General features: G+C 27.3%; 1 protein-coding gene across 1 annotated transcript in view; it reads left to right on the forward strand.

Annotated features, from left to right (window-relative positions):
• Positions 1-63: 63 nt before the first annotated feature.
• The window catches only part of stc (nuclear transcription factor, X-box binding stc), a 34,937-nt gene continuing 22,877 nt past the window's right edge, over positions 64-12,123 (forward strand). Inside the window, exons 1-5 of the mRNA XM_016074307.3 lie at positions 64-381; positions 2,434-3,537; positions 8,197-8,358; positions 10,212-10,459; positions 11,822-11,957. Coding sequence (XP_015929793.1) covers positions 2,436-3,537; positions 8,197-8,358; positions 10,212-10,459; positions 11,822-11,957 — 1,648 coding nt within the window. The 5' untranslated portion in view covers positions 64-381; positions 2,434-2,435. The remainder of the gene's footprint in view (positions 382-2,433; positions 3,538-8,196; positions 8,359-10,211; positions 10,460-11,821; positions 11,958-12,123) is intronic.

Consider the following 12,123-nt stretch of genomic DNA (forward strand, 5'->3'; position numbering starts at 1 on the left):
CTATTATATATGAAATTTTATTATGCAAATGTTTGCACTTCCTATTATCTGTCACTGTAACATACAGCAGTCTAAATGTTGAACTTTTTCAACTTAAAGTTCCATAAAAATTTAAATTTTTTTTTATATCAATATGAAACTGCAGTACTTTATGAACTAAATTGTGATCATCAAAAGAGTAATCGAATCAGAGGGTTATAAACGGAATTATCTTATCAACGTTATACCCCTTTTGCCTGTAGAAAAAAATATATTGCACAACGTTAACAAAACAAATCATATATATTACATAAATAGGTATCATAGGTTGACGTTGTGTTTTAGTAGTAAAAGAACTTGTGAACTATTTGCGTGTCACTCAAAGGCAAGAACTACCATCGAGTAAGTAGGCATATCCTAATATAAATGTCCACAGATTTATTGCCTTAAATTATTTATATTTTCCAAAAATATTTATTATTATAGTATAAATTAAGTATTATAGATGCATCAATCATAAATTATTTTTTTTAATGATTTTTCCTTCAAAGAACATTCTTATTTAAAGTTACATTTACTTTTAGTGTAAACCTGTTGCTTTTTTAAATATTATTTCAAAAATTCCAATCTTTACTTTTTAAGTTAGCTTCGAACAAATTTTTTTCAGAGATTTAAATATTATTCAAGGTGTTGTTAATTTAAAAGTTTAAATTTCCAAACGTTATACCTCCTTCTTAGTATAAAATTACCACTATTCAAATGTGATCATGATTTGCATTGATTTAAGAATAAAATATTTTTTGCTACTTAACTGCAAAAGGGAAACATTAGAAAACATAGCCTATGTAACTTTCTATTATTCATATTTATGTAAAACATCATATGAACTATACAAAGATATGTTTTTTAATTTACATTTTTATTCTAATATTATTCTTTTTAAAAATGATATCTCTTACCTATATATGTCAAGAAGTATCTCAGGGATGCATAACCTTTTTAGGATTGTCCGCCATAAAATTAGTATATAGTACATATACCCAATTCAAAGGAGTTATGTTTAGAAACTTGTGAAATGTTTTTATGAAGCAAAGCTTAAAAAATTTTTAGTTCTATAAAAATTTGTCTCCAATGTTTAATTTTTCCAGGCCATAGGATTATTTTTTAACAATTGATTGTGCTTCCCATGTTGAAGCTGCTACAAATTTCTTTCAACAAAAATTTGATGTTTATTTTGACTCTTATAAAAATTCTGCATGCATATTTTTGAAAAATATATTAGAATTATCCTTTGCAAATTTTATACTAATTACATTTCAACTATTGCTGTTAAATGATTTGTTACTAATGTCTCTTTACCCACAAGCTGCTTCATATTTGTTTAAATTTTTGGGAATATTTCTGTATCAGTACCTGTTCCTACCAACTATCATTGCCAAAGCACCAAAAAAAAAAAAAGCCATTTATTTTTTATAAAATTTCTTCAAATAATATGTTGTGATATGACCTGAGGTGGGTATATAAGTTATACTCTTTGAATGTCTTCCTTCTGTGTTTCTATAATTTATTTTTTATTTGAATGCCACTGCCTGGAAGTCTTCCAAATTTTGCAACTTTTTTGATGTGAGTACAGTAACAGAAATCTTCCTAAAATGTTCTTTGTCAAACTGATAGATCAAAAAAGTTTAGGAGTTAGTAAAAAACAAAGTTTTATCAGTGATTTTGCAGGCAACAGTTTCATTTAAAATATTGTAAGCTGTATTTTATTTTATTTAAAAGTATATGCATAAGAATATTTAGTTTGTAAGAAAATTGTTCTTTTTCTAGCTTCAAAATATGTAGTTTTATATAATTTAAAAATTGAATCAAGATAATATCAGGCTTCTTGGTTATAGGGGCTGCCAATATAGTGTGAGAAATTGCCAAATTTGTTTGTGTTATTAGGGTGTTTAGTAGCTAAGTTTGTGGAACAAAGAGAAATATGTTAAATAAAAATATTATTTTAACAGTTATTAATGAACTAATGTTTTCCAAAAAAATTCTTTTTTATGCTAATTATAATTATATTTACTTAAGAAAAAAATTAAAATGTGTTATTTTTGCAATTTAAAAATAAATCAATAAAATTAGTTATTTATTTCCCTACAATAATTTGATAATAATGCTATAATTTTTATTTATTCAAAGATATTTTAATAATAAATAACGAAACCCTAAAATGATATTATAGCACTGCAATGACACGAAGTCAAAATGTCAATCTTGCCAAATATTTTTTTAAAAAATATTGGAAATGATTTACAGTAACAATATATAAGCTGCAAATGAATTTACAGCTTTTGTACTGTTTGCTTTTCTTTAAAAATGAAGGAAACAACTAACAAAGTCAACTGATAGTTTTTTCTTTCCATTTTTCTATTTTGGTATGATAGCTAATGAACTAAAATTTTCTAGCTATGGCTGAGCCAAAATCAAGTGAAGGAAGAGGAGCAAGAGCAGATTTCAATCCAAGATATTTCAGAAATCAAAGAGGGATGAGATATAACAGGGGTCATCCAAGAAACTATAACTCTGAGAAAAAATACTATCAAAACTCAGACTTGGCCGCTACTGATAGTTCAGCTGCATCCAATACATATGAAGGCAAAGAAAGAACTGCTTTAAGAAATAAATCTAGTCATCAACCTTTTTCTGACTGCTCAAACAGTTCTAGCATAAACGAGGATGCCATAGTCGATAATGATCTTCCATCTTATGTAAATCAACGATATATTCCAAAAGATGCGACCAATCGCCTGTCCCATGGAAATCACTCTAGTAAAGCTAAGTTTAGATCGGAAGAACACAACAATGGTTCCAGTAGTAATGCATATCATTCAAAACCACTTCATAAATTTGATTATAGAAAAAGGATATCGAATTCTACAAACGGTGAATCTAATTATGCCGAAAATGAACAATTTACGCAATTGTCCACTCATAATCCACCTTCTACATCTCGAAATTCATCTACAGAGGTAAGACAAAGTTGGAAGCATTCAAAAAGTAAAAATATACCTTCAGCAAATACTGAATCTTATAAAAAGTCAGATCAGAAGTTGGATTATGATGAAGAATCAAAAGCGGCATCCCAAAGAGGTGAAATCGTCGATGGTCGTTATATCAGGAGGCATGCAAATAAGGCTATACCTCATTCACGATCATACAATTCATTTGAAAGCAGTAGTAACACGGGAAACACTTCTTTGTATTGTTCCTACCCCCCTAGCAGAGATCAAACCCATGTTTTGAAAGAACAGCAAAAGACATATTATGATTTTGATTACAATAGGGATTATGCGTATGAAAGTATGAATCATACAAATGATAATGCCAAAAGAAAAACTCATTCGAATTCTCGAAAGTATGATGCAATTGCTTCTCCAACTGATGTTTATCATTACTCGTCAGGAATCGATGATGAAAAGAAAATAAACACTTCATCTAATAGAGTTTTTAATAAAGAAAGTCGCAGCTCAAAGCTGTCAAGGTATAAAGAAAATGATGCAAATCAAAGAGGTATATTTATTTTGTTTATTTATCTTTTATATAACTTTTATAGAATACCTTTTAAAAAGGGTTTTTTAAAGACTGTAATCATCACAATGAATGTTTTATACAGATCAAATATTTACTGAATACATTTGAAACTGAAAATAATTTTATTTGTTTATTTATTTTGTGACACTTGTAATCTAAATTGAATCTTAGTTCATACGTCACGGTTTGATATTTTAACAAGTACAATTTAATGCAAGTCTGATATCAAAAAAATTTTCTAGAAGCAACGAACTGATTCTAATAGATTTTTAGACACTGATTTCAGGAAATAAAAGCATTCGCTCACATACCATTGTCTCATAAATTGAAAATTTGTCAAACTTTTTTAGTATTTTTTTTTTTTTTAAATTTTAGTAGCCACCTTATTGTATTGTTATCTTCTAACGACATGGATGCATATTTAGTGTCCTAAATTATCACCTCTAGCTTAAACTGATGGTATTTAGGCTAGTTTTAGTGAATCAATCAAAACAAATTTTTAAATACAGTAGGGAACCAATTATCTGGAACGGTCGGGACCATCGCTATTCTGGATAACTGATTTTTCCAGTTTTCTGAATCGCTACAAAAAGCCGTTTTTTTATTGTTAAACCCAACTAAAAAAAAATTGGAAATAATCTTAAAAATAAGAAAAAACACTGAAGTAATACACTAATGATTATTTCCAAATGATGGTAAGGTAAACATCATTAAAAAAAGAAAGAAAAATCATAAAATCTTATGAGGAAAATGTTTTTTTTTTTTAAAAAAAAAATGGCGAGAAAATTTATCGAATTTCGTTCCGGTTTTTTGGTTTTCTGATTTCCGGATAACGGGTTCTGTACTGTAATATTTTTTTTTTTTTTTTTTTTTTTTTTTTTTTTTGCTTTGATAGATTATACTTGAAAATGGCTCTTAGCCCAAGAGAAGAAACTTTTGATATCTTTATCTAGACAAATGAGATGTGATGTATTTTATTTTGCTGAGCTGAATCCTACCTCTAGTTGATAAAACTAGTACTTTAGAATTTATAAATGTTCTGCTTATTTATTTATTTATTTTTATTACCTACACCTACTTATGTGTTGTTCCTTGTATACTTTTTTATGTTAAGTTAAATTAAAACAAAATTAAGTCAATAAAACTAACAGTTTAGAAGAAATCAGGGTTTATGTAAGAAAATTACAACTTTGAATTTATACCCCCCCCCCATGTATAAGTACGTACACAAAAATGGAGAAATTTTAACCCCCTCCCCCCTTCGTACATTACCGTACATAAGGTCTTAATCCCCCCCCCCCTCCTTTAGAGTATGTACATTTTATTAGTCTACACCCCTTTTTCATAAAAATTAAAATAATTATGTTTTAAATAAAATTAAAGGTTTTGGGTTTCGGGGTGGCAGTGCTGTGATTGCAGGAGGATGTTTTCAGGATGGTAACAGAAAAAGTTTCGGGGAAAGTTTGGTGTTTGCAATTTTTTGTTTTACGAGACAACTTTTTTTGAGAACTGATTTGCTCATTCTAACAAGTGGTTGCCGTGTGAAAAAAAACACAAGAACAAACATATGTATAATACATGTGTAGAAAAAAGTCAAATTTAAATGTGTGTTATGCTTATAATGTACATACTTTGTATAATACCTCCCTCCCTCCCCATCATACAAAATAGCAAATCTCCCACCCCCTTCGGGATGTACGTACTTTTTGAACTGCCCCTAAGACCTTCATAGCTTAAAAACTTTTAGTCCCATTAATTTAAATTTTATTAGATTTAGCAATAAAAAAATACACAATAAAAAATGTCTTACTTTTCTATATAACAGCATGAAACATGTAAATAAGTATAAGAGCAAAGTTGTACTTTTGATGTATAAGAATCTCCTTAACTTTTAATTTTTTAATCCTGATGACTTAGTTTTTGTCACATGTAGTTCAATGCAACAAAATTCATATAAAATAATGTCTGTACTAGCCTGTACAGCAACACACGACACATAAATTGGTAGTTAATACAAAACTACACTTTTTATTCCTAAAACCTTTATAACTTCTAAACTATTTGTCCTATCAACTTGATTTCACAGTCATTCAATTCAGTCTAAAAATATACATATGTAATACCTCACATGACTATATAGTGATAGTTTTTATCTACTTCAGAATCTGTACAATAGGCATTTTATTATGGAATCTCTAAGTCAATTTTGTGAAAAATCCATATGTGACTGGAAAAAAAAATTACTCTCCATTTGAAATCTGCTCACTAAAAAGCAGTCATTACTATATATTATAGTGCAAATAATTTTTTATAGCTTTCTATAAAAAAAAATTTGCACTATAATATCTGATTTTATGTATAATTTATTATAATTTTTTAACATTTGCTATCCTGAGTAATTACTATTAAAAAAAGATAATTGCAAAATAGGATGATATATTTTGCTGTAAACAAGTTTCAACACAAACATTTTTAAGCAGGGCAGGTTTAAAAATAATTATTTTTAATTTTATGTTTCTTTGGTGATTTGTTATTTATTATTATCATTTAAAGCTAAATGTTTTATATATTATAGATTTTTTCATAGTTTCTTATTAGAAATATTCAGAAGATTATAATCTATCACAAGTAGCTAGAATATTTAGTTTTATTATTTAAAGTCTAATTTAGTTGATTTTAAGAGTATAAGCAATTGTGTGGAGCTCTTTGCATTATAAATAATCCTTATCTTTTTTCAGCTTGACATTAAAATTAAAAAAAAGATAAGCGGAGCTTAAAAACCTTTGAGAAAGAAAAACAAACACTCTCAGTGCATTTATACTTTTTTTAGACCTGTTCAAGAAATTTTTTTTTATTTTAAACATTTATCTAAATGATTATTATCAGGCTTAAATGTTACTTTGATTGCATTCAAGTTTTAAAAATTATTTTTTTACAGTTCTTAGAAAAATCGTTTTCATACATAAATGCAAGAAACTGTTTTTTTTTTCTCCCTTGATGCAAAGTATGTAGTATTAATTGCAAAACTTAATTGATTAAAACTTTTTAAGTTATGTTTTTCATTTAATTTTTTTTTATTTGAATATTATGAGAATTGAAAAAAAAACATTCGATGCATTTTATTTAAACATTTAGCTAAAAGTTATAAAATAAATTTTAATTTTTTTTTTTTTTTTAAATACAGATCTTGTAAGGTGGACACTGCATAAAGTGTCTTCTGGTTCTGCGAAGTTTTCATACACTTCATAATTTTAATTTTAAATCATAAATAAATTTTTGTATTGAATTGAGTAACACTTTTTCATTTAATATTTTTTTCTATATTATTTATTATTAAAAAAATTTCAATTTTATTTAATGGAGTCTTTCCTAACTTTTTATTGTTTGCCCTTTATACTGAGACGATGATAAAAGTATGAGATTCTGACACAATACATCTCAAAAAATTTAAGTAATTTATCTTATATTGATCTTTTGAATTTTATTTTAAAGAAAATTCAAATCTGAAAATTGTATGAATACTTCTATAACTTTTACTAATTTTTTCTTTTGGATTTATTTTATTGTAAATTTTTGACGAGATGGTTAAAGGTTAGAAAGACACTAATATTTTACATACTTTTGGTTTAGCGTATGGATTTGTTAAGCACTTGGATCTTGCTCTGTTGCAAAAAGCTGTCTTTTTATCCCTGTTTTAATTTTATTAAATTGCAAAATAATTTTAAACTAGAATTAATTATTTAGTTTTTATTTTTTACAAAGCCTTATACTTATTGACCCATCTATCTAGAATTGTCTGAAGTTCGAATATACCTACCTATCCATAGATTACGGACACCTGGCCTTAGCTGTTAGTGCATGCATATTACTGATACTTATTGACCATCTTAACATCTTCACACTTATTTTTTTTAAATTGGAAACAAATGTTTTTTTTTCTATTTTGCTCGGTCTAAAATCTGAATTTTCATTCCTTATTTATTTCCATATTATTTTAATAAGCAATGTGATATGCATTAAGGGTAATATTACATTACCTATTAACACAATCCTAGTATATTACTTAGTGCCATAATTACTGGCATCAGTGATAGTAGGGTTATTTTTTACGGGCCTCTATAACGGATAAATACCCAAAATAATGAAAAGTTTAATAAATGAAAAAGAAGCCTTACCTACTAAACTCTTGTGTAGATTCATTTTATTCATTTACAAATAAAGTCAGACCATTATAAAAAAAAAAGAAAAAATAAATAAATAAAAAACACTTAACAGCAGAACATTGTTTTATTAGTCAAATTGACAATATAACAATATCTGATGACGTATTACAAATTGTCTCATAGACCCATAAATGGAAATTTAAGAGAATTCATAAAAGTTGTGTTGTTTTAAGCTAAACCCTGTCTGAGAGATTAATGTAGTTATATAATACCTAGTTTTTTAACTAATGAATGTTTATACAAGTTTTTGATGTGTTTAATGAATATATAATTACTACTAAATTTTTTAGAAAATTGAATTACATTATATTTATGAATTTTATTGGCTGTTTTTCTATTTAATGTATTTGTTAGTAATGAAATGTTTAAACTATTTGTCTCTTAAATTATTTATACCTAATATATATTATTTCAGAGTTGTTGATCCAGCATTTAAGTAAAGGCGATTGTGAGTGCTTAGTGTGTTGTGAGTCAATCAGAGTAAAGGACCAGATGTGGCATTGCTTAAGCTGTTACCATGTTTTTCATTTAAGATGCATTAGGAAATGGGCACGTTCTCCTGCAGCTACTGTTGAAGGTTTGTTTTTAAATATAATGTAAATAAAGGCTACAAAGTAATTTTCAGGGAGCAATTTTGCCTTTTTGAATGAGAAAGTCATAAAGAAATGTTAAAATATGTGCAATTCTGTAACATAAAATTTAATTTGTATGTTTATTCATAGATATATACAGTACCAGGGGTCTGTCCAGGTCGAATTTGCTACCGTTTAGCGGTACCTTCACAAATTCAATTTTAGGAAAAACGGTAGTTTCACAAAATACTTTTTCTTAAAATTTTATTCTTGTATCCCTTAAGAAACGATAAATCTATATTTTTACTATGTTTTTGTGTTGATTTTTTAATATAATTTTTAATTTTTCACAAATTATGTCTAAATTTTCTCAAAATGGGTACCTTTCAGAAAAACCTAGACAGACCCCAGAGTACAGAACCCGTTATTCGGAAATCAGAAAACCGGAAAACAAAAAAACCGGAACGAAATTCGATACATTTTCCCGCCATTTAAAAAAAAAAAATTTTTTTTTTCCTCATGAGATTTTAGGATTTTTCTTTCTTTTTGAAAGATGTTCACCTTATCATCATTTTGGAAATAATCATTAGTGTATTAATCCATCGTTTTTTCTTCTTTTTAAGATTATTTCCAAATAAAATTATATTTTTAGTTGGGTTTAACAATGAAAAAAACCGCTTTTTGTAGCGATTCAGAAAACCGGAAAAATCAGTTATCCGGAATAGCGATGGTCCCGATCGTTCCGGATAATTGGTTCCCTACTGTATATGCAATTTTAATTTTGTTAAAAATATGAAATGTATAATATTTTCCATTACCTTAAATTTGATTAATTGGTCTGAGGTAGTTCAAAACTAATCATAGTCCTTAATTCTATGAATTTAGTATAAAGAAATAGGTATGAAATTAAATAGCATGTATATAAAAAAAGGAGATGTATAAATAAAAATAAACATGAATAAATATAAAAAATTAAAATGAGATTAAAAATTTTCTCTCTGCATTAATACATGAATAGCCAACTCTTAGATAGATTTGATTTGTTAAACTTTTAGAACAGCGGTTCCCAAATAGTGTTCTGTGGAACCCTAAGATTTGATGGTAGGTTCCCAGAGTTTAAATGTTTTAAACATGTCATTACATTTCATGAAATTGTTTAAGCAAAATACCAATAAAAAAAATAATTTTTTTTGCCTTAATAAAAATTTTATCATTTCTCATCAAACTTTTGAATTCAAAATAAAATGATCCAATCCTAGAATTATGCTTCTCTTATAACAGCGTACTTTATCCAACTTATGCATACACCATAAACAAATTCTGATACTGCTCCAGACCTACAAATTTAACTGTTTGATAGAATATAACCAATGATTTTAATTGATAAAACAATGAATTTGTTTTTCACATTAAATATTATCAAAATAATTAGTAGTTTTTTTTTGTGTGTTTTCACAACTGCTAATTTTATTTATAAACTTAGGGTTCTTCCAAAAAGATGCTCGATCGTTTAAGGTTTTGGTTTAAGTTTAAGGTTTAGTTGTAAAAAAGTGCTAGCTGCTCTTTTAGACAGCCTAATGAAACAACAAATATAAAAATGTATTTTTTTTCACTGCAACTGTTCCCAATTTATACTTGACTATTTCTTTTTTTAATGACTTGGTAAAACTGAAATAAGACTATTTCAGACATGGTCAAATCCATGTTACCTTTAAAAAATGACTCTTGTGAGTTAATGTTGTTTTACCTTAGTATTGTTCAAAAACTTATTCAATATCTAATTATAAAGTTAAAATTATTCATTTGAAATCTGAGTTTTTTTTTTTTCAGTTTTAATGTAATTATTTGTTCCTTTCAGATGGAGGGTGGCGCTGCCCTGCCTGTCAGAGCTTAACAAGTAAAGTTCCTTATGACTATTACTGTTTCTGTGGGAAGCAAAAGAATCCTGAGATAAATTACCATATCACTCCTCATAGCTGTGGGGAAATTTGCAGCAGGAAAAGGCCAGAGTGTACTCATCTTTGCAAGGAAATATGTCACCCTGGACCATGCCCTACCTGTGTAATTGTTGTGCAAAAATCTTGTGGATGTGGTAAAACTTTCAAGGTATTAAATAAATTTATTTATTTAATATATCTTTTTGTATTCATTGTATTTTTCATTGCAATTTCTTGTGAATTTTATCTGTCATTTTAAATGTTAATGTTAATTTTTCTATATTTCTTAAAAACGTGGTGCGTAGCATTTTTAAAAAGTGCTTAAAGGTGCTTATTTTCGATTTTCGTTAATTAAAAGCCCTTAAAAAAAGTGTGTTTTTCATATTGTTGCTTTTCATATACCTTCGGTCCATAGCGTACATAAGCGCTAATAATTTTATATGTTTGGTGAAATACTCACGAGTCCGTATGTGCATCTACTGAGCTGGGTTTAGTGAGATTATTGCCTTCTCATGTGTAACTGCTGCATTTTGCAAGATATTCTCAATTTCAGACTTCATTTTCCACCCTCTGATATCAAACCTAAAAATCTCTTGATCATTTTATAACGGCTAATATAATCAAGAAAAGAGTGTTTTTATCAGAAACTAGTTATTTTCTCATAATCATCTAAACTCTGAAAATTATTTTTCATTTTGTTAACGTATATAGTGCTTAAATAGTACTTAAAAGGTGCTTATTTTTTGTTGAAAGATTTGGCTTCGCACCCTGAATAAGAATAAACAATTTTGCACCAATTTTATGATCTTTTCTTATTTATTTAACTTTTTTCCAGTTTTTTTTTTTTTTTTTATCACCCCAAATTTTCTAAGCTTCTGTGGTTAATAAAGAGATAATGTTAGAAATTTTCGGCATAGAATTAAAATTGTGACAGCATTTTTCCAGATCTTCTTCTGGAATATTTCCCAGACGGGTGTCAATAGCCCATTGTAGCGCTCTAGTGCAATGTAAATAAAGTACTATCAAATTTCTGTTGGGCAAGTTTTAATCATCTGTACTTTTAATCATCTGTAAAAATACTGTTCAAAGAAAGGTAGTTGCATGGAAATAAGCAACAATACAGTTGAGTGTCTTGTAAATAGTAATCATAGTAACTTTAATGGGTTCTGAGGTGTCTTAATTTAAATATAAGATTAATGTAGTAGACCAAATTAAAAGTTATTAAAAATTTGCTTAAAGCTTCAGTAACAAAAGACCTTTTATTACAATCCTAATTTTAAAGTTAGCTTTAAAATTAAATATGAAAAATTTGAGTTTCCTGATATTGAACCATTTTTGTTAACTAGTAAACTTTTTGGCTGATTATAATTGAAAAAAAAATGCTATGAATTTCAAAAGAATGAGTTTAAAATTTTATTTTATAACTTTTTGCAATCCAAAATAATTTTTTACAATCCAAATAAATTTCACTTTATAACAATTATATGTTTCCAAAACTTTATTAATCTTGTATCTTTTTATTTGGTTCTAGACAACAACGTGTAAGCAGTCTAACCAAGAAACCTGTGACTCTATTTGTGATAAAACATTAAACTGTGGTAACCATTCTTGTAAAAGCTTATGCCATTTTGGAGAATGTTTACCCTGTGAAGCAGAAATTTCCCAAGGTATAACAAAATATTTTATCACTGTATTTAATTCATAAATGTATATTCATTCAGAATTCCTTCAGAATTTCAGGAGACTGTTATTAAAAAAAAACTAGATGGATACAGCAAAAACAAACTTTGCAGTAAATACATAGAGGTGCCAACTATTAAGATTTATCCATAA

The sequence above is a fragment of the Parasteatoda tepidariorum genome, chromosome 4, assembly GCF_982258835.1.
Source record: "Parasteatoda tepidariorum strain Cologne lab strain chromosome 4, Ptep-v5.0, whole genome shotgun sequence".
NCBI classification, from domain to species: Eukaryota; Metazoa; Arthropoda; class Arachnida; order Araneae; family Theridiidae; genus Parasteatoda; species Parasteatoda tepidariorum.